We start from the raw sequence: 23851 nt of genomic DNA, 5'->3' as shown, positions 1-23851 counted from the left end.
AGACTTTTAAAAGGTATGTGGTGTGTATGAATTTGCAGAAGAATTCAGGCTGGGGAAAATACAGAGACATTATAGAATACAGATTTTAGTGGCTTTTAAGCCTTTAGCCAGAGGTTTCAGACTTTGTTTTGAATTTCTCAAAATACATCTCAAATGTCACCTCTTCCATGTGAAAGCTTTCTTGACCCTCCTAGGTCGCACAAGCAGTTCACATCCACTGTAGTAACATTCCTACCTCTCTTGGAGAATGCTTTATATTGTCTCATGAATAGGTTTTTGCATTTGTCATTCTCACTGGACTGAGATTCCCAAGGATAGTATTTGTCTTGTGCATCTGTGTATCATAGCGCTTAGACCAGTGTCCAGCACAGGCTCAATTATTAAGCAGTGTTTATTTAGAGTAAATCAGGAACGAAAGCAAAAATGAATGAAAGAAAAAAATGTTATGTACTCACGGGAAAGCATTTTCAATATTACAATAACAAACTGATACATTGACCACAAAATTTATAAATATGAATTATAAATTACCCAGCCTGCCTATTTGTCTGTCAGTCTGTCCATTTATTCAACCATTCATCTGTCTGTCTCTTTATATTTATCTACTTTCTTTGAATTGAAAAAGGCTAACTGCTCATGACTAATGTATTTTATTTACTTGCAAGCTTATACCTATTCTATTTTTTTAAAAGAAATTTAGAAGGTATCAAAAAATACAAAAGTAATATGATGACAAACACTGCTAACATTTTGCCTCATTTTTTTTCCCGTCGTTAAAATATTGTAGAAAGCGTAAATACTGCAGAAAGAGCAAACTCTCTTAACCCCAGCTCTGAGTTCCATTACCCTCCCCATCCCGAAGAGCAACCATTAAACTTGGGATATATTCTTCCAGCTCTTTTTAAAGATAGTGTTTTATACACATATATGGTGTCATAAACAATGTAGAGGACTGTGGAGGTTCTCAAAAAACTGCCAAACTTCTCCAAAGCTGCAAAACCAACTTGCTCTGTTCTGATGTTTGTATGGTGTATCTTTTTTCATTCCTTTACTTTCTATATCATTATATTTCAATTAAGTTTCCTATAAACAGCATATAGTTGGGTCACGGTGGTGTTTTTTAAATCTATTCTGCCAATTTCTGTCTTTTATTTGGTGTGTTTAGTCTCTTTGTCTTTATTATGGTTTTTAATATGCCTGCCATTTTATTTCTTGTTTTGATTGTTCCCTCTATTTTTCATTTTTTTCTGTTTCCTTTGTCTTGCATTCTTGTGGATTACTTGTATATTTCTTAGAATTTTATTTTGGTGTATCTTTGTTTAGATATTTTAGTGGTTGCTTTAGATACTACATTATAGATACATAACTTTTCCCAGTCTATTGGTGTTAACATTTTCCCAGTTTGACTAGAGTCTAGAAACTAACCACCCCCCCCCCCCACTTTAAGTCTTTTTCCCTCTCTTGTTTATAGTTATTTTAAATATTTCCTCAGCATATACTGAGAACCACATCGGTATTATTGATGGTTGAGGAAAATATAAGGCATTTCAAAGTGAGCAGAAAATGGCAGATGATATCCATATAAAGCCATCATAAGAATAAAACAGAAAATGAAAACTCTGACATTTTATAATTTTTGCTTCAACTATCAAACATAAATTAGGAAACTCAAGGAGGGAGGAAAAGGCTATTATATTAACCCATACTTTTGCTGTTCCAGTTTTTTCTTCCTTCCTGATATTCCAAGATTTATTCTTTTCTTCTGTCCTTTTCCTATAGGTAAGGTATTGTTTCTTACTTACTGCCTTCAAGATTTTTTCTTTGTCTTTGTCTTTCAGAATTTGATTATGATATGTCTCGTGTGGATTTCTTTGTACTTATTCTGTTTGAGGATTGCTCAGATTCCTGAGTCTGTAGGCTTATGTCTTTGCTAAGTGGTTTTTTTTTTGGGGGGGGGGGCGCAGATTTATATGCATATCATACGTGTGTATATATGTGTATATTTAAACTTTTTGATACATATATATGATACATATACATATTATATACCATGTGTATGCATGTATATGGATCAGAAAGTGTATATAAATAATATGTGTATAAATCCCCTACCTATCTCTCTATTCAATCAAATTTTTTCTCCCTTGGGTACCTTATAGCTTCATTTTTCAGAGATTTTTGTCTTTTTTTCTTCAGTCTTTTAAGTTCAGTAAACTCATTTTACTTTTTATATTTTTGGTCTATTTTTGGCCCAAGTTTCTGCATTTATGATTTGGAGTATTATTTTATGTATACAAATGTTTATATAGGAATATTTAATTAATTTTGCGTGCCTATGTTATAGTCTTCCTCTGATTCATGACTGGATTTCTTGGAGAGTTCTGTCATCAACTAGCATCATTTATAATCATAAAAAAAAAAATCTTATAGCTTAAGTTCCCAGTAGCAGGCATTGATTAAATTATCTGTGATACATACCTTTACTAGACTATTATTTACCTGTTGAAGTGATGATATAGTTGATTTTTTTATCACTCAAGATTTGAGTGCTTAGAACAGTTAATTCATTGATGATGCATTTTATACATTTCATTATCCACATATTCAGGTGTATACTATATATTGAATTGTAGGCATACTGGTGAATGACACTAAGACCCTCCCCTTTACATTTCCACTAGAAATATTTTCACAACAATTTGCATGAAAAAGCAGATTTCAAAAAAGCACATATAGTGTGATTCCATTTGTATGAAATTTATGTAATAAAATATAAATACTAAAATTACAGGTTATATCTATGTCTTTCCCTAGTGAGAAGCTTGGATGGATGTTTATGAAAAGGTTTACAGTGGTTTTTCCTAGATGCCAGAATTGGGTGGCAATTTTTACATTCCACTTCATAATTTATCACTCATTTTTAAATATTTTTATATTAGTAGGAAATAAATGTAAAGAGTTCATAAATGATGTCAAATTAGTAACACTGACTTGATGAGACCTCGAGTGTGGTACTCATTACAAGATATTTTTTCATCTAATGTTATGACTCCTTAGCTGTAAGTTTATACTAGTAGAGTTTTACCCCCCCCCTTTTTTTAATAACTTAATATAATTACAGGATGGAAGCAAACAATATGCAAGTTCTTCAGGATCTGCTATCAAAACAGCTGCTTTACCCAGTGACCCAGTTTTCAGCCTGCAAGCATATGGTCGACAGGTAAGCTGTACGGGTGTCACAGATACCACTTCTTTAAAACATTGGATAGTAGAATGCAGTAACTCAGTTATTGTCCAGTAGTAGAGTTGTGCTTGTTTGAAAATGAGGGTAAAATTATTCTAGGAGAGATTGGAAGGGAATTCCCTTGAGCCTTCAGAGACTATTAAAATTTCAGCTGATCCTGGACAATATAATAAAAGAAAATACTTTTTTATACACATGAAGAAGATTTAAGTGGCAGCAGTTGAAATGACTAGCTTATTGAAAAAGAGAATAAGGCAGATAGGGAACAAGACAGAATACACTTGGTTGACATATTCTTGGGTTTAAAAAAAAGAAAGAAAAATGTCAAAGCCTTAATCTCAAATTTCTTAATTCTTTGAAGTGCTCATAAAATTGGCCAGTACATGACCATCAATGAATACATTTACAATTTTTATGTTTATATTTACATTTAACTTGTACATTAATATCACGTCCCTGAAATTTCATAAGTCATGTCCATTTTTAATGACTTGTGTTTGCATCTTAAGAGGATTCTAGCTCAAGAAACAATCTTTTTGGCATTTAAGAATGTCAAATAAATTCAGCCGCTCAATAAAGATAACTGATAGACTATAAAGCTATTATTGAGACAAGGGGAATGTCAATTTTGTGACACCATATATTGAAAAAGGTAACCTCTAAAGTGTATGATATGTAATAATGCCATTGGGAAAAACATTTATTAGCAAATGACTAGCATTAAATTTCAGAAACGTGGTATAAAGAAGGGTGAAATGTGGAACTAGAGATAACAAGCTTCTAATTTTCAATATCATTTACAAGTCAGTGTTACCTGGGAGCCTGAAAAAAAATCCCTGAATTTGCTTTGAGCCTGTTTCCTTGTCTGTTAAAAGGAGAAAGTGTGAGAAAAAGGAATGGTTATGATGACAATCTCCTGTCATATATCTCAAGAGTTTCGTAAGAAACTAAAAAGCTTTTGGAAACCAAAGGCATTTCCTAAATGTAAATTATTATTGTTGTTGCTATTGAAGAGATACATGTTGAATTACTCTAGCAATTGGTACAGTGATAATACTGTGCCATTTTGCAAGTGTGGATTCTCTGTATGTGCATTTGTTTCTGATAGATTTTGCACATTTAAGAATTGTAATTAATACAAATGCAAAACTACCCCCCTCAAAAAAACTTGGATCTCTCTTGAGCACCTAAATTCATAATCAAATTAAATATATATATATATACATATATATATATATATATATATATATATATATATATATATATGCGTGAATAGCTGTAAAGAACTCCATAAGGCCTTTGCAACATTGATTCACTGAGAAATAGTTATAACTCATATAGTTCTAGACACATCATTGAATTGTCCTATTCAATGATCTGTTATTGAAGTTTGTTATATTTCAATAAAAGGTTTAAATGAAGAGGCTTATATAGGCCATCTTACCTTCAGTTTATTTCCTGGGAAAAACATTCCCAAAATTAACTTTGAAAGCTGTCTTTCTAGCCAACCTGGTGCTACTCCAAGTACATAGAAGCCTTAGAACAGGAGAGGATTCTTCTTAAAATTCAAGAAGAACTGGAAAAAAAGTTATTTACAGGTAATTTTTCCTTTCTGCTTACAGAACTTCTTTGTTAACCTTCTATCACAGATTAACTCTAGAGGACTTTGCTGATGATCACTTCACAGCTTTCCTTATTTCTCTTATTTTTGTGCAGCTACACCATCTTTTACAAATTTTAAGTCTGCTGCTTCAGCTGTGTCTTTGAAAAAGACCGTATCTTCCTACAACATCCAGAGTGAGTTTTCAGTGACTGTTGGCAGTTCTTTCTTCCTTGTTAGAGTTCAGTCTCTCATTTGGCTGTTCAGCAAAGAGAGAGCAGGAAGGGAGGAAGACTGACTCCCTCCCAGCTGCTCTGACCCACAAGTTTGGAGAATTTCAATGTATGTGTGTGCATGTGTGTGCACGCGGTTGTGTTCTCTCTCTTTCTGTGTTTTTTTCTCCTCTGCTGAGAACCTAACTCTCTATCCCATTTTCAGAGTGACAGTACTCATGTGGGTGTATAATCTGCTGCTGCTAGATGCAAGGTAAGTCAGACTGAACGTTGTGCAGTACCATTCATGTCCCTGTAACATACACACTCACGCACATATGCAGTTGCACACATGCAAAGCATGCACACGCCACACACACACACACACACACACACACACACACACACACACACACCCTGCTAACAAATTGACAGTAGGAGCGATCACCTCGCCTGACCTCTAAGTGGCAGTCTCCTGAAAAGGAAAGCTTCTAGGGAATGATCACTTATTGCTTCTATTCACTCCTTATCTCTTCTTGCACAAAGAACAATGGAAGAATAGTCTCTAGCTCAGCCTCCCAAGTTTTCCCAAGCTGAGTTTTTCCAAGCTCCATTTCCCCACGTTGGGAATGTAAGAAAGAACTAAAAATAAAGAACTGAAAATCAAGCCAGGTCCTTCTTTCTTGCAGATGCTGATGGGATTATATAATTTTGACTGGATACTAACGTTAGAGGTTACCAATGCCTTTACAAAATGGTATAGAAGTATAATGTAGTGTGTGTGTGCCCCATGGACTCAGTACTTGAAGAACCCAGTAAAAGTCCCGTTTCTCTTATCTTCTGTCTTACTGCTTGATTTTTTGTTTCCGAAAATCCTTTTTGTGGATTTTGGTTTTCTGGTTCTTGGAAGGGTTTGATGAGCAGGCCTTTATGTTCTCTGTCTGCTTATCTTTTTTCTCTTCTGTTTTACCCGAGCCGCTGTACCCTTCTGCCAATTCCCCAACCTCTTAGGCCATCCTTATAAGTGCCTCAACATGTAGGGTTTGTTGACGTATCTGTTCATTTTTTTTTTAACCTTATTACAATTCTTTGTTTATTTTAGATTTACATTTTCCATAGCTACTTATGTTTTCAACCATTTATTTTTCTTTTGCAGGAATTCTCTAGACCAAATTTAACTGATATGGAAGCTCAAGTTATTATTTTTTTGATGGCCTGCATTAGAGCAAGCCTACCATCTAAATAAAGTTTGGCATGTTGTACTCTTATAGTTTTAAAGTGACAGCTATTCTGTACCCATTACAAAAAAGACCATAAAATTTTTAAAAACTCATTTAGAATAAAATGACTTCTATCTAGGTTAGAAGAATCAAAATGTTTTGCTCATCACAGAACTTAAGAAAGTATCATGTTATGCTCCTCAAATAATCTTTCAATAAATATTCTTTGAGCATTTACTCTATTTGGTTAGCAGACATGTTCAGCAAGTGGTTAGGGGCAAATATTCCTAGTAATAAATTGGCCCAAAACATAAAGTGAAGTTACTTCCAAACCTTATTCCTATCCCCAACTCTCTAAAGGAGCCATATAATAAAGCAGTGGTTCTCAGATGTAGACTTCAGTGTGCATAAGGCTCACTTGTGACATTTGCCAGCAGTGCAGATTCCTAGGCTCACTCTCTGAGAGTCTGATTCAGTAGCTCTTGGGCAGAACCCATGAATCTCCCTCTTTAACAGACATCCTCGGTGATACTGATATAGATGTTCCACAGGTCACTCTTTGAGATGAACTGTTAGGGTGAAAGAGAAGAGCTTTAAAAGGTAAAATCCCTCTTATTAACTCAAGTTACACTTACATCAGCGAGAGCCCAGACATACACCCTCCTGTCCTCTTCCCCAGAGAGAAAGGAGAAGATTTCAGAAATGACCAGGGAGAATGAAACTTCACCAGATGTAGGCTTAGGACTCAGAAGCTCCAAAGACTATGACTTGGATTACCGGATTAGAAGCATTGAACTTCTACTTCCACACAGTCCCAGATAGTATTTTCAAGGTAGGAATTGCTATTCCTGATTCTTGAAGAGTTACACATTGTAAAGGAGGAAAGCATCAGGAGGCATCAGAAAAACTATTCTTCTAAAGCAGTGGTTTGAGTACGTATTACAGCATTGGAACCCTGTGGTTTTATCTATTTCCACCCTGCTCCACACCCCATAGTGGCTGTGAAGTTTGTAACTAACTGTTTTCTATGCGTTGCACTTGTTTTCTTTTCTTTTCTTTTCTTTTCTTTTCTTTTCTTTTCTTTTCTTTTCTTTTCTTTTCTCTTTTCTTTTTTCTTTTCTTTTCTTCTCTTTTCAGTGTTTCTCTCTTTTTTCTGCCTTCTCTTGTTTTTTTTTTTTAATATTTTATTTATTTTTGAAAGAGCACAAGCAGGGGAGAGGCAGAGAGAGAGGGAGACACAGAATCTGAAGCAGGATCCAAGCTCTGAGCTGTCAGCACAGAGCCTGATGCGGGGCTGGAACTTATGAACCGCAAGATCATGACCTGAGGTGAAGTCAGATGCTTAACCGACTGAGCCACCTAGGCGCCCCTTCTCTTGGTTTTTTTTTTAATATATGAAATTTATTGTCAAATTGGTTTCCATACAACACCCAGTGCTCATCCCAAAAGGTGCCCTCCTCAATACCCATCACCCACCCTCTCCTCCCTCCCACCCCCCATCAACCCTCAGTTTGTTCTCAGTTTTTAACAGTCTCTTATGCTTTGGCTGTCTCCCACTCTAACCTCTGTTTTTTTTTTTTTCCTTCCCCTCCCCCATGGGTTTCTGTTAAGTTTCTCAGGATCCACATAAGAGTGAAACCGTATGGTGTTTGTCTTTCTCTGTATGGCTTATTTCACTTAGCATCACACTCTCCAGTTCCATCCACATTGCTACAAAAGGCCATATTTCATTTTTTCTCATTGCCACGTAGTACTCCATTGTGTATATAAACCACAATTTCTTTATCCATTCATCAGTTGATGGACATTTAGGCTCTTTCCATAATTTGGCTACTGTTGAGAGTGCTGCTATGAACATTGGGGTACAAGGGCCCCTATGCATCAGTACTCCTGTATCCCTTGGATAAATTCCTAGCAGTGCTATTGCTGGGTCATAGGGTAGGTCTATTTTTAATTTCCTGAGGAACCTCCACACTGTTTTCCAGAGCGGCTGCACCAGTTTGCATTCCCACCAACAGTGCAAGAGGGTTCCCGTTTCTCCACCTTCTCTCCAGCATCTATAGTCTCCTGATTTGTTCATTTTGGCCACTCTGACTGGCGTGAAGTGATACCTGAGTGTGGTTTTGATTTGTATTTCCCTGATAAGGAGCGACGCTGAACATCTTTTCATGTGCCTGTTGGCCATCCGGATGTCTTCTTTAGAGAAGTGTCTATTCATGTTTTCTGCCTATTTCTTCACTGGGTTATTTGTTTTTCGGGTGTGGAGTTTGGTGAGCTCTTTATAGATTTTGGATACTAGCCCTTTGTCCGATATGTCATTTGCAAATATCTTTTCCCATTCCGTTGGTTGCCTTTTAGTTTTGTTGGTTGTTTCCTTTGCTGTGCAGAAGCTTTTTATCTTCATAAGGTCCCAGTAATTCACTTTTGCTTTTAATTCCCTTGCCTTTGGGGATGTGTCGAGTAAGAGATTGCTACAGCTGAGGTCAGAGAGGTCTTTTCCTGCTTTCTCCTCTAAGGTTTTGATGGTTTCCTGTCTCACATTGAGGTCCTTTATCCATTTTGAGTTTATTTTTGTGAATGGTGTGAGAAAGTGGTCTAGTTTCAACCTTCTGCATGTTGCTGTCCAGTTCTCCCAGCACCATTTGTTAAAGAGACTGTCTTTTTCCCATTGGATGTTCTTTCCTGCTTTGTCAAAGATGAGTTGGCCATACGTTTGTGGGTCTAGTTCTGGGGTTTCTATTCTGTTCCATTGGTCTATGTGTCTGTTTTTGTGCCACTTCTCTTGGTTTTAATTGAGCATTTTACATGATTCCATTTTCGCTCCTCTCTTAGCATGTCAATTATACTTCCTTTATAAATTTTATTATAGGTTGCTGTAGAATTTGCAATACACATTTACAACTAATAAAAGCCTGCTTTCAAGTAACTCTGTCCCACTTCATGGGTAGTGCAGGTGCCTTATAACAAAGCATGTCTACTTCCTCTCTCCTGTCCTTTATCACTTTGCTGCCAGTTCATTTCACTTACCCATATGCTATAAAACTGAATGCATTCTTGCTATTATTATTTTAAACCGTTTTCTGTTAAGTCAATTAAGAATAAGAAAAATAAAATATTATTTTGTTTTCACTTATTCCTTCTCTAATGCTTTTCCCTTCTTTATGTAGATCCAAGTTTCTGACCTATTATCATTTTCCTTCTCTCAGAAGAACTTCTTTTATCATTTCTTGCAAGGCAGGTCTACTGGAGACAAATTCTCTCATTATTCGTGTGCCTTAGAAAGTCTCTAGTTTTCCTTCATTTTTGAAGGGTAATTTCACTGTATGCAGAATTCTAGGTTAGTGGTTTTTATTCTTCAACCCTTCAAATATTTCACTCCACCCTCTTCTTGCTTGCATGTTTTCTGAAGAGAAATCAAATAGAATTCTATCTTGTTCCCTTGGCTTGTTTCAAGACTCTCTCTGTGATTTTCTGCATTTCATATACGGTATGTGTAGGTGTACATTTTATGGTACGTGCCCTGCTTGTGTTCTCTAAGCTTCCTAGATCAGTGGTTTGGTGTCTGTCGTTAATTTTGAAAATCTGGCATTATTCCTTTAAATATTCCTTCTATTCCTTCATCTTTGTTCTCCTTCTGGTAATTCCATTGCACACATGTTCTGTCTTTTATAACTGTCCCACAGTTCTTCTGTTCTTTTACATTGTTGTTGCTGTTTTCTCTTTGCCTTTCAGTTTTGGAATTTTCTATTGATCTTTCTTCAAGCTCACTGATTCTTTCCTTAGCTGTGTTTAGTCTGTTGGTAAACCCATCAAAGGCATTCTTCGTTTCTGTTACAATGTTTTCAGTTTCTAGCATTTCCTTGTGAGTTTTTCTTAGAACTTCCATCTCTCTGCTTATGTGACCCATCTAGTCTGTGTGTTATCCACTTTTTTATTTGATCTCTTAGCATATTGATCATTCTAAATTTCTGGTCTGATCATTCCAAAATCTCTGCCATATCTGAGTCTGGTTCTCATGCTTGCTTTAACCTTAGATTGTTTTTTTTTCTTGCCTTTTAGCATGCTTTGTATTATTTTTTTGAAAACAAGATATGGTAAAAGGAACTGAGGTTATATGGGTGTTTAGTGTGAGGTTTTATGTTTATCTGGCTAGGAATTAGGCTATATTTACTGTTTGCTGTGGCTATGGTGTTAGAGGCTAAAATTTCCTGTGTGTCCTTGTTAATTGTTCTCTAGGTTTTCCTAGAGACTCCTTAATAGGATCTGAAGCTTGCAGTTCTTTTAGCCTATTGATGTGGTAAAGTGTGGGAGGAGGGGAAGTGTTTTACATTCTGATAGCTAGATGGCAGCCTTTTAGTGAGACTGAGTTGAGTATGTCCCTTCTCCCAGGTAGTTTAGGCTTTAGTAAAACCCCAGTCCATTAGTGAAGTAGTTTCCCTAGAGGGCAGGCCTTGTTAGGAAGAAGCGAAAGAACTCCGGGTATATTCCAAAATGGTCACTTTACCATTCCCCCTACCAGAAGCAGGAGGGGATTTTTCTCTGATCTTTGCAGTAAGAACCTGGTGGAGATCCTGGAAGTAAAACCCAAGAATGTGGGCACCCCCAACCTCCAAACACAGGACCCCCTTGTAGCTTTTAACTCTCAAGCTGGTCTACAACTTAAAGTATTTCTACTGAAGTTAGCTCCAGCTGCTGGCTTCTGCTCCTGGTGAGCTGTGATTCTCTGTATCTGTCTGTTTCTCCAGCTCTAGGGGCAGCAGCTTGCCCTGTTACCACAGTTCTTTGAAGGATCCAAGAAGAGTTGTGGATTTTCAGGTTAGTGAGTTGTGAGGACGGTAGTGGTGACTTCTAAGCTCCATAACATGTCAGATGGGACCCTGAAGTTTGACACCAGTATTTTAAAGTATTCTGTAATCAGTTTTATTAAGATAAAATTTAGAAAAGTTAAATTATTAGTTTAAATTTTTTTTGTTATATATATATTAAATGATGACAGTTTTTATATAATAAATATTTACATGTTCATTTGGCCTAATCTCAAAGTATCCCCCAGCAGGGGCTAGTCTCAATTTTTTAGCACTAAAGGCAGTTTTCTTACATTATCATGCTCTGACTGTGGTTCTACTTTTGACTACCACTCCTGACTTTGGTTCTACTGATTCTTCTTAACATCTCTTCATCCATCTCCTCCTTCCCTTGCCCCCGTTGGATGACTGCCTTGTTACAGATTCTTATCACCTTGAATCTGAGTCCTAGTTAGTATCTCTTTCTCCTTCCTGGCCACCCTTCAACTGTGCTCAGGGTGATTTTTATAAAATCATAACCTTCTTATGATGTTACTTTGCCTAAAGCCTTCATTAAGATGACTGGTAAGCCTGTAATTGATAGAAGTTCTTTTTTTTGTTTTGTTTTGTTTTTGAGTTTATTTATTTTTGAGGGAGGGAGGGAGGGAGGGAGAGAGAGAGAGAGAGAGAGAGAGAGAACCCTTGCAAGCAGGGGAGGGGCAGAGAGAGAGGGAGAGAGAGAGAATCCCAGGCAGCCTCCGTGCCATCAGCACAGAGCCACACTGTGGGCTCAATCTCACGAACTGCGAGATCATGACCTGAACCAAAATGGAGAGTCTAACGCTTAACTGACTGAGCTACCCAGGTGCCCCAAGAAGTTCTTTACTTAACATGACATTCATAGAAGTCCCTCCTGTCTTCTGATATAAATATTTAGATCAGGCATTTGTTCCTCTGGGAAGTTGTCTTTGATATTCTTCTCTTACCCAAGATGCCCAACCCCCACCCCCACAATCACATAAGTTCTCACTCCCTCTTCTGTTTTACCACACTGTAGCTTATTTATTACTCTATAATAACCCTTGTCATATGGATTGTAATTTTTTGTTTACATGCCTCTTTCCCCAGTAAAACTGTTATATGAACTTTTATTATAGCACCTTACATAGAACATCTAGAAAATAGATGTTCACTAAATATTAGTTGAAAAAAATGAAGGAAATACTTCCACTGTAAAAATCATAAGAAGGTAAAAATCACTGCTTGTGTAAGAAAGGTCAGTATAATGCTGTTCAAAAGAATTTGCCATTAATATGTTTTTAATGTTTATTTTTGAGAGAGAGAGAGAGCGTGCACCTGTGCTAGTGGGGCAAGGGCAGAGAGAGAGAGAGAAAGAGAGAGAGAGAACCCCAAGCAGGCTCCGCACCATCAGCACAGAGCCCCAGTGATGCAGGGCTCAATCTCATGAACCATGAGATCATGACCTGAGCTAAAATCAAGAGTCAGATGCCCAACCAACTGAGCCACCCAAGCATCCTGCCATTAATATTTTTATAATTATAAACATGTAGTGATGTCACAGTTTCATGTAAAGTGTATAATCCTTGTTCTATCTATATCATTTCTCATATTTATGAAAATACACCTGTATGTCATCATGTCTTTCAGAGAAGAAATTAGTACTTATTAAATCACATTAAATCACTTAAATCACTTCAGGCCTGGGTTTCTCAGCCTTGGCACTATTGACATTTTCGGTCAACTATTTCTTTGTTATGGAGGTTTGTTCTGTGCAATGTCAGATGTTTCACAATATCCCTGTTCTCTACCCACTGTAGACCACTAGCACCTCCCAGTTGTGACAACCCAAAATATTTCCAGATATTACCAAGTCATACCTGGTTGAGAACCACTGCTTTAGACTTTGGAACATTTTTATGTTTAATTTTTTGAGATATCTACTTACAATGAAACCTTTAAATTCTAGTTTCCCACCATACCCTCTTTTAAATAAGTATTATAGACCTAACCCATAACACTACCAATAATACCTTCTAACTGATGACTTATTTGTTTTAGTGAGTATATTACATCCACTTGAATAATTTCTCTTCTTTTACATTATATTTGGAAGTGTAACCCCTAAAGGAAATGCTCAGCCAATATTTGTTGAATTAATAAAACTTAAAATAAATTCATTACTTACATTTAATGTAACATATATTTTAGGTAATCTTGTAAGTGACTTTAAATCTGACTTGGGTTTGTATGAATAAATAAATTAATTTTAATTGTGCTATTTGTTTATATCTGATGTGCTTCTTGATTTTATGAGTTGAGTTCTCATTAAAAAAAACAGCTTACTTGTGGAAGAGACCTAGGTTTTATTTATTTATTTACTTATTATTTATTTATTATTTATTTATTAATATAATTTATTGTCAAGTTGGCTAACATACAGTGTATACAGTGTGCTCATGGTTTGGGGGATAGATTCCCATGATTCATCGATTACATACAATCCCAGTGCTCATCCCAACAAGTGCCCTCCTCAATGCCCATCACCCATTTCTCCTCTCCCCCACCCCAATCAACCCTCAGTTTGTTCTCTGTATTTAAGAGTCTCTTATGGTTTGCCTCTCTACCTCCTTGTTTGTAACTATTTTTTCCCTTCCCTTCCCCCATGGTTTTCTGTTAAGTTTCTCAAGTTCCACGTATGAGTATCTATCTTTCTCTGATTGACTTATTTCACCTAGCATAATACCCTCCAGTTCCATCCATGTTGCTGCAAATGGCATGATTTCATTCTTTCTCATTCCCAAGTAGTATTCCATTGTATATATAAACCACATCTTCTTTATCCATTCATCAGTTGATGAACATTTAGGCTCTCTCCATAACTTAGCTATTGTTGAAAGTGCTGCTATAAACATTGGGGTACATGTGCCCCTATGAATCAGCACTCCTGTATCCTTTGGATAAATTCCTAGTAGTGCTATTTCTGGGTGTAGGATAGTTCTATTTTTAATTTTTTGAGGAACCTCCACACTGTTTTTCAGAGTGACTACACCAGTTACCCAAAGCAATCTAAATTCAATGCAATCCCAATAAAAATTGCACCAGTATTCTTCTCAAAGCTAGAACAAATAATCCTAAAGTTTGTATAGGACCACAAAAGACCCTGAATAACCAAAGTAATGTTGAAAAAGAAAACCAAAGCAGGAGGAATCACAATCTCACACTTTAGCCTCTACTACAAAGCTGTAATCATCAAGACAGTATGGTATTGGCACAAAGACAAACACAGAGACCAATGGAATAGGATAGAGAACCCAGAATTGGGCCCACAAATGTATGGCCAACTAATCTTTGACAAAGCAGGCAAGAGTATCCAATGGAAAAAAAGACCATCTCTTTAGCAAATGGTCCTGGGAGAACTGGACAGCAACATACAGAAGAATGACACTAGACCACTTAGTTACACTATATACAAAAATAAACTCAAACCCTAAATGTGAGACAGGAAGCCATCAAAACCCTGGAACAGAAAATAGGAGACCTAGTTTTAAAACCCACAAACTACCATGTATACTTTGTCAACTTATACCCTTCAAAACATGGGAAAATTGACCTCATATTTTGTTTATATTATTGTTTGGGGTGAATAAATATATTTTGAAATAAAAATAATAGCGAAAGAATTCAAAAGTAATTTGGCAAGTTGGGTCAGATTTCAGCTTGTGTGTATATTATTACCTAATAAACAAATTTAGTATTGAAAGTATAACTTAATTCATGTTATATTTCTTAAATGTGTATTTTTATCATGTGTCATATAATTGAGAATTACTTTCTAAGTACATTATCTGTGAATAATTGTGCGGTTTTTTCTTAATTGGCATACTGTTTTAAAAATTACAGTGAAATTTATGCTTCAAAAAATTTCTCAGTTGGTATATATCCAATGATTCAGTAGAATTTGATTCTAATCTTTGATCTGTAACTGCCTTTCTGATTTGGGGCCATTTATTTTACTTCTTTGAGTCTGAGTTTACTTATGTATAAAGAGCAAAGGGTCTTTTTATAAATTTTAGCTCTAATATTATGTGATTTTATGAGTTTATAACACTGGAGCTTTAAAAAAATTCTTTTTAATGTTTGTTTTTGAGAGAGAGAGAGAGTACAAGTGGGAGAGGGGCAGAGAGAAAGGGAGACACAGAATCTGAAACAGGCTCCAGGCTCTAAACTGTCAGCACAAAGCCCAACGCCGGACTTGAACTCACAAACCGTGAGATCATGACCTGAGCCAAAGTCAGACACTTAACCAATTGAACCACCCAGGTACTCCAACACTGGAGCTTTTTATGTGTAACTGTCTATAGAGTTTTGGTGTATTTCTTTAAAAAATTTTTTTTAATGTTTATTTATATTTGAGACAGAGAGAGACAGAGCATGAACAGGGGAGGGTCAAAGAGAGGGAGACACAGAATCCGAAGCAGGCTCCAGGCTCCAAGCTGTCAGCACAGAGCCTGACGTGGGGTTCGAACTCATGGACCACGAGATCATGACCTGAGCTGAAGTCAGACGCTTAACCAACTGAGCCACTGAGGTGCCCCAAGTTTTGGTGTATTTCTTAATGAGCAATTATTTCTATATTTTGTTTTGAATTCTTTTTTAAGTTTATTTATTTATTTTTAGAGAGAGAGAAATCACAAGCTGGGAAGAGGCAGAGAAAGATGAAAGAGAATCCTTAGTAACCCTGCACTGTCAATGTGGAGCCCAACAAAGGGCTCGAACCCACGAACCATGACTTTGTGACCTGAGCCAAAACCAAGAGTTGGATGCTCAACCGACCAAACCTCCCAGGCACCCCTATTTCTATATTTTTAGGGGTTTTCTTGTTTAATTAAAAAAATTTTTTTTTAATGTTTTATTTATTTTTGAGACAGAAAGTGACAGAGCATGAGCAGGGGAGGGGCAGAGAAAGAGGGAGACACAGAATCCAAAGGAGGCTCCAGGCCCTGAGCTGTCAGCACAGAGCCCGACGCGGGCTTGAACTCACAAACCACGAGATCATGACCTAAGCAGAAGTTGGATGCTTAACCGACTGAGCCACCCAGGCGCCCCATGTTTAATTTTTTTTTAATCTCTATTTTTGAGAGAAAGAGAGAAAGAGTACGAGTGGGGGAGGAACAAAGGGAAAGGGAGACACTGAATCTGAAGTAGGCTCCAGGCTCTGAGCTGTCAGCACAAAGCCTGACATGGGGCTCGAACTCATGAACCACAAGATCATGACTCGAGCCCAAGTCAGACACTTAACCAGCTGAGCCACCCAGGCGCCCTTCTATATTTTGAATCAGAATCTTGGATGCCAAGATGAAAAAAAATTCTGCCTCTGTGCTGTTTCCTTTTCCAAGGTCAAAAACTTACAGAGTGTGTCTGGCCCGAAATCATTACTGTTTTAGAAACAAACCTCTGCTTTGTATGTCCCAAGGAAAAAAGAAAAAAATTCAACAGTACATGATGATATTGAGTGGTAATCTCCCTCCTTACCCCCAGCAGGACAGAGACTGTTTCCCAGCACCGTCCTACTCTTATTCCTTTTAGTAATGGAATCCCCAAGTTTTAGCTGTGCCCATGACTACCTAACTGGAGTTAACTGTCATTTCCCTGTCTACCCCACAGGTAGATTTGGCCATGTGAACAATGTCAGGTTAAGGGAATATGAGAAGAAGTGTGAAATATCCATTCAAGCCTTTTTTAAAAATGAAAATACTTGCCAACCATTTTTCTCTTTTCTCTTCCTGTAAGCTGGATCACAGTGGGGTGTTAGCTAACACTATCCCACCACATAGATGGGACACCTCCCTAAGGAATTATGGTGCCTGGGTCTCTGGATGACCTCATGGAGGAGAGATGTCTCACCCTGGACTGTTACGTTTGAGTCACTTTATTTTTGTCCTTTTTTTAAATTAATAGCAGCTTATCCTAGATGTTAAACAATATAAAAATTGCTACCAGTAGGCTACTGCCATAACAAAAACCTAAAATGTGAAATCCATTAAGCAGTCAGTTTTTGGACACAAGGAAACAGATTGAAGGTGAGAAAGCTGGTGACCTTTGTAATGTCATGGCATAATATTTAGTGAAGCTGTTACTTCTGATAACTTGGAAAACAGACCATGTGCCTGCTATGCCCATAGCTCTCTAAAAGAAGTGATCCAAAAAAAAGATGTGTTTTTATGTTGGTTGGTCCTTGTTGCTTTTAGCTAGATACCATGAGAGATATATCATGCAAGATATCTATATCTATATCTATATCTATATCTATATCTATATCTATATCTATATCTATATCTATATCTATATCTATATCTATATCTATATCTATCTATATATAATGAACCTGTTTACAGGTAGAAATGGAAGCTAAGGGAGTCACATGCTGTGACTGTGGCTTACAATTAAAATTAATATAAAATATAATAATTTTGGCCCTCAAAGTTGGGAGAGTCAACTGCAACTATGCCCCCACTAAGCAGAGCCTTTGGTCAATGCCCTTTCAAAAGCTTCTCATTAAGACTTTTCATCTGGACAGTAGTGACCTTGTAACAAAGATCAAAGTAGAGGTATTGCCTTCCTAATTTAGCCTATTGTTTTATGTGACCTTAAAATAGCCACCATTAAAATAACAGGGAAATGTGCTAAGCATAGAAGTGAATAAATAAAATAAGGGAGTTGGCAGGCTTAAGAACTGAGACCAGAAGAGATTTTGACATGGAACCAACTGGTAGTAAATAGACTGAAATCTTCCTAAATTTTGATGGAATTGTATTCTCAACAAAACCACAAGCCTGGCCTGAAAATGCCTGTAATTTTTCAATCTATAAAACAACCACCAGGCCCCCAAACTTGCATCATTAGAAAGCAGGCTGTGAAAATTGTACAACCTCCAAAGAGACCCACTTTCCAATGCCAACTTTAAATGTGGCCTAGAGGATAATAGATAAGGAAAATTTATTTCAGAAGGCAAAACCAGGGACCCGAGAGGACTAGGGGAAATGATATTTCTCCCACGGAGTAGAATCAGGATTTAACAAAGTATCTTAGTTTAGGCTGCTTTAGTAGAATACCTTAGACTGGGTGGCTTATAAACAACAGAAATTTATTTCTCACAGTTCTGGAGGCTGGAAGTCCAATATCAAGAAGACCCCAGCAGTTTTTGGTGTCTGGTGAGAACCCTCTTCTTGGGTCATAGATGGCTGTCTTCTCATTGTGTGCTCACATGGCAAAAGGGAGAAGGGAGCACTGTGGGGTATCTTTCATAAGGATATGAATCTCACTCATTAGAGCTCTGCTCTCATGACCAATCACCTGCCCAAAGCCCTATTTCCTGTACTATCACATGGGCCATTAGGATTTCAGTAAAATAATTTGGGAAGGAACATAAAAGTTCAATCCATTACCCAAGGTGTTTTCACAGTTCCTGCCAAGAAGATGAATTGTAACTTCTATGTGTTGTCTGTTCTTCCTTTTTCAAAGCATCGTAATTGTAGTTTCTGTTTTCAGCTCTGGTTTATATGTCAACATGGTCCTATCAGATTTCTACCTTGTAAGTACTGTCAAAATTTCTGGCCCACTGAGGGGTCCTTTTTCATCCTCAGTACTGTTAAACATTCATTCTATTGGGGCTTCTTTATTATCATATCTGTGGGGGGTTTTAGAAAGAGGTTATAAAGTATGTGCTTAGTTTTGGCATATAAATTTGGTGTTTTTAGCACCTTAAAAAGAACTGCATTGCTTAATAGAGTGGGACTTCTGGAATGGCTAAGTGAGAAGTTCGGTGAATTATCTCACCAAAAAGAGGTCACAAACTAGACAACATTGTCCCAACCCCTTGGGAATTCTATAAATTGAAAGGATATACAACAGATAGTGTTTATTCAAGAAAAACCAGTGAACCTTGGTAGGAACAGTTGGTCCACCCTAACTTTAAGGGCTTGGTTTAGGGCTGTTTTCATTCCCTCCATCCTGCTCTATGATGTAGTAGTTCTGTAAGAGTGGTGTAGGCCATAAGGACCTTGCGTTTAGAGGGGGTTGATTTGATTTCTGGAACATGGGGAAACTCATGCCCAGGAGTTTTTTCCAAAACAGTAGGGCAGTGCAGGGCACCTGAGTGTCTCAGTCAGTTAAGTGTCTGACTCTTGATCTTGGCTCAGGTCATGATCTCACGGTTTATGGGTTTGAGCCCCACGCCTCACAGATAGAGTGAGGTCTTGCCCGCTGGCTGAGGCAAGCAATGTACTAACAAGACCAGCTAAAAATGAGAGAGGCATAGTGGTCATTGGAAACCTTTTACATATCCCTAGTGGTTTGAAAGCTAGTAGGCTTGCTCAGGGTCACACACATGTTCACCAGAAATCAGAGAGAACCCTGTCTACTCATAGCTTGTTTAATTAACATGAGTCCTGTTTACTCAGAAAGTAAAAGTTGGGGCAGTCTTATAGGCTGCATAAACTTTGATTACAGTCCCTAAAGCATACATCGATGCATCAGCAAAGAATGAAAATCTTACTAGCTCAAAGTGTTTAAGTGCAACTTCTGACCAATCGTTGGCTGCTCACTAAATGGTACTAATCCACAGGTGACTCCTAGGAAGCTGGCTTTAAAGCAAAAGCAAGAATATTTTTTAAATGTTTATTTATTTTTGAGAGACATAAACAGAGTGTGAGTGGGAGAGAGGCAGAGAGAGAGGGAGACCCAGAATCTGAAGCAGACTTCAAGCTCTAAGCTGTCAGCACAGAACCTGATGTGGGGCTTGCACTCATGAACTGTGAGATCATGACCTGAACTGAAATCAGATGCTCAACCAACTGAATCACACAGGCACCCCAGGAATATTTTTTTAAATGACAGAGACTTAAGCGACTGCACACTGTAGATGAATCTCTATAGAATTAGTCCAGGTAAGTCACTAAACAAATAACAAACAAAAGTAACAACAACCCCCTGAGATGGGTTCTGAATTCAGAATCCAAATTTTCAAACGTCAAATTTTCAACAGAAAAATTAAAGACATGTAAAGAAATAGGGAAATATAACCCATACACAGGAAGAAATGTGGTCAATGGAAACTGGGTGGGGGCCCACGTGTTAGAACTTGCAAAGACTTCAAATCATCTATTATAAACATGCTAAAATAAATAAAGGAAACTTTAAATAATCCAAGAAAGAATGCTGACAATAATTAGAGAATATCAATAAATAGAAAACAAATTTTAAACAAATGGAAATTCTGGGGTTAGAAAGAACAATAACTGAAATTTTAAAATTTACCATGGGAGTTTAACAGCAGATCTGAGCTGGCAGAAGAAAGAATCCGTGAACTTGGAGATAGATCAATAGAGAGTGGCCAATCTGAAGAACAGAAAGAAAAAAATGAAAATAAATGATCCTCTAGGAATGTGGAACAACATCAAGCACACAGCATATGCATTAAAGGAGTCACTGAAAGAAAGGAGAGAAAAGAGAGGTAAAAAAAATCAAGAAAGAGAAGCCAAAAATATCCCAAAATTAATAGAAAACACTAATCTTCATATCCAAGGATCTCAAAAGCACATTAGATGCAAGGATGATTTAAAATCCAAAAATCATTTAGTGTAATACACTGTATTAAAAAAGGATAAAGCCAATGATCTATTGATCATTTCAATAGACAAGCACTTGACAAAACCTAACACCTATTTTAATAAAAACTCTCAATAAATTGAGAAAAAAAAGGAAACTAATAAAGATCATCTACAAAACCCTACAGCTAACATTATACTTAATAGTGAAAAACTAAAAGCTTTCCTTCTAAGATCGGAACCAAAGCAAAGATATCTATCCTTGCCACCTTTTTTTTTTTATCATTGTGGTAGAGTCTAGCCATTACAATCAGGCAAGAAAAAGAAAATGTATTCAGATTGGAGAGAAAAAGTAAAACTGTCTTTATTTCCAAATGGCATGATTCTGTGTGTGGAACATTCTAAGGAGTCCACAAAAACTAGAAGCAATGCATAAATTCAGCAAAGTTGCAGAATTTATGATCAATATACAAAATCAGTTGTATTTCCCTGTACTAGCAATAAAGAAACTAAAAGAGGCACAACAAACACATTTTGTTAATAATAATAACATGCTAGATAAAGTACTTATGAATGATATCAACAAAAGAAGTGTAAGACTCATACATTGAAAACTGTATGATATTGCTGGGAGAAAGTAAAGATCTAAATAAATGGAGATGTGGAGTTAAGATGGCAGAGTAGTAGGGGGACCGTCTGCTTGCCTCATCCCTCAAACACAGATAAATATCAAATCATTCTGAACACCCAAGAAATCAATCTGAGAACTAGGAGAACAAACTGCACAAAAATAGGGAGAAAAGAGGCTACATTGCGGAAGATAGGAGCTTCAGAGACATGATTTGGGGGAGAAAAGAATCACAGGCAGATGCTGTGGAGGGGAGGGAGTCTTGATCATGGAGAGAGGTGAGGGAGCAAGAGAGAGAGAGAGAGAGAGAGAGAGAGAGAGAGAGAGAGAGAATGCACATGAGCACTGCACAGGGAATTGCACAAGAAAAACACTTCACCTGAACCATTGACTGGGAAAATGAGAGGGGCTGATTATCATAAGTTTATACTTACTCAGCTCAAAGACTGAAGTTTTAGAAGTCTGTGCTGTGGAGGGTGTAGAGCCTGGTGGGCATAGAGGTGCTCCTATGGAGAATGAAACCAGAGGCCCAGGAGCAGACAATGTGGTTTGAGGTTCCCCTGGGTCACACTGCGAGAGATAGTTCCCCTTCTTGGAGTGCATTTGGGAGAGGTGGCACTGCCTCTCAGGGGACAAAAGAACTGGTGAGGCACCATTGCCCTACCCCATTCATTAGCATAGGAGCAGAGACCCCTGCTGAGCATAGCTAATCTGAATGCAGGCTTTTTGCTGTGCTTTACCATAAACTCCAAGCCCCTGTGTGTTTGTGAGACTGTACTTCTGGGACAAACTGCCACCAGCCACAGTGCAGTAAGACCCTCCCCCAGAGGATCAGTGTGGATCCATTCCATACCAGGTCCCTAAAATTTAGAGTTTTGAAACTCAGCCAGCGTGCCTGAGATGAAATACAGGAGCACTGCCGCACCAGGCAGGCAGATGGCCCAGACACAGGGTGGAAGCAGGGATCTCAAGGACACCTAGGACCCACAAGGGGAGATTGTTCACTCTTTTGTGAGGGCTTGCTGGACAGCGGTAAGTGCAAACTCCCCTCTTTGGGAACAAGAGAGCAGGCTGATGTCATTTTTATCCCCTGCCCATCAGCACAGAAGGACTGCTGTGAGCAGCACAATGCTCAGTCTGGAGGCTTGAGCCACTTACGCCAAGCCCCACCCACCTTCACTCTGCAGATGCTTTTTTTACTAGGGGAAGTGTGCCTGAGACAGTGGCAACAGGTCCCTCTGCCAGAAAACCAGCACAAACCCCCCTGTGTGCACCAGATCTATTGACCTTACAGTGCTGCGAAGCTTCAGCTCTAGTGAATATAGGATCTGGCCTTTTTGAACAAACAGACCAAAGCACACCTAGTTAAAACTCTCCACATGCTAGGCAAAGTCCAAACACTCCTCACTGCAGGCAAGGAGAAACTGCAGAAGACTGACCTGAGAGAGCAGCCAAAACACAGCAGCAGAGTGCATACAGCATACACCAGAAATCTGTCCTGAAGTGCCAGGCTCTGGACAATATATATTATCATTTCTTAATAAAACCATTACTCTGAGGAACAGAAAACAGGCTCTCTTAATGCACAGAAGAAGACAGAGACCTAAACAAATGCCAAGATGGAGGAATTCATCCCAAAAGAAAGAACAAGAAAAGGTCATGGTCAGGGATCTAATCAAAACAGATATACCTGATGGATAATTTAAAGCAGCAATCATATGGATACTCACTGGGCTTGAGAAAAGCATGGAAGACATCAAGGAGACCCTGTGCAGAGATAAAAATTAAAAAACAATCAGGCATGAAAAATGCAATAACAGATTCAAAACAGATTGATTGTAATGACCATAGGATGGAAGAAGCAGAGGAACGAATAAGTGACATAAAAGATAGGATAATTGAAAATAATGAAGCTGAACAAAGGAGAGAATTATGGATCACAAGAATAGACTTAGGGAACTCAGTGACTGCATCAAACATAATAACATTCATATAATAGGAGTCCCAGAAAAAGAGAGAGAAAAAGGAGCAGAAGGTTTATTTGAGGAAATAACAGCTGAAAACTTCACTAATGTGGGGAAGGAAACAGGCATCCAAATCCAGAAAGCACAGAGAAGTCCCATCAAAATCAGCAAAGGCAGGACAATACCAAGATCTATCATAGTTATATTTACAAAATATACTGATAAAAAATCCTTAAAGCAGCAAGACAAAAGAAGTTCCTAACTTCTTATGGGAAGACCCATAAGGCTAGCTGCAGTTCTCTGCACAAACTTGGCAAGCCAGAAGGGAGTGGCGTAATATATTCAATGTGCTGAATGGGAAAAATCTGCAGCCAAGAATATTTTATCCATCAAGGCTGTCATTCAAAATAAGAGAGGTAAAGAGTTTCCTAGACAAACAAAAACGAAAGGAGTTCATGACCACTAAACTAGCTCTGCAAAAATATTAAGGAGGACCCTTTGAGTGGGAAAGAAAGACCAAAAGCGACAAAGACTAGAAAGGAACAGAGAAAACCTTCAGAAACAACAACTTTA

The 23851-nt window shown here is 37.7% G+C and overlaps 2 protein-coding genes across 5 annotated transcripts in view; both read left to right on the top strand.

The window, feature by feature from the left end:
- The window catches only part of RGS22 (regulator of G protein signaling 22), a 133983-nt gene extending 127657 nt beyond the window's left edge, over positions 1-6326 (top strand). For 3 of the 4 annotated variants that reach the window (XM_047842699.1, XM_047842701.1, XM_047842702.1), the window contains 5 exons: positions 3122-3220; positions 4749-4842; positions 4961-5041; positions 5283-5330; positions 6213-6326. In XM_047842699.1, the coding sequence (XP_047698655.1) occupies positions 3122-3220; positions 4749-4842; positions 4961-5041; positions 5283-5287 (279 nt within the window). In that variant the 3' untranslated portion in view covers positions 5288-5330; positions 6213-6326. Of the gene's footprint in view, positions 1-3121; positions 3221-4748; positions 4843-4960; positions 5042-5282; positions 5331-5745; positions 5893-6212 lie in introns of those variants that run through there. The other variant, XM_047842700.1, reaches the window with a different exon arrangement.
- LOC125156553 (cytochrome c oxidase subunit 6C) overlaps positions 5309-23851 on the top strand; it is a 64552-nt gene continuing 46009 nt past the window's right edge. The window contains exon 1 of the mRNA XM_047842703.1: positions 5309-5330. Within this exon, the coding sequence (XP_047698659.1) occupies positions 5324-5330 (7 nt within the window). The 5' untranslated portion in view covers positions 5309-5323. The remainder of the gene's footprint in view (positions 5331-23851) is intronic.

Source organism: Prionailurus viverrinus, chromosome F2, assembly GCF_022837055.1.
Source record: "Prionailurus viverrinus isolate Anna chromosome F2, UM_Priviv_1.0, whole genome shotgun sequence".
NCBI classification, from domain to species: domain Eukaryota; kingdom Metazoa; phylum Chordata; class Mammalia; order Carnivora; family Felidae; genus Prionailurus; species Prionailurus viverrinus.
Note: the sequence above shows the minus strand (reverse complement) of the source record. Positions and strands in the feature narration are given on the sequence as shown.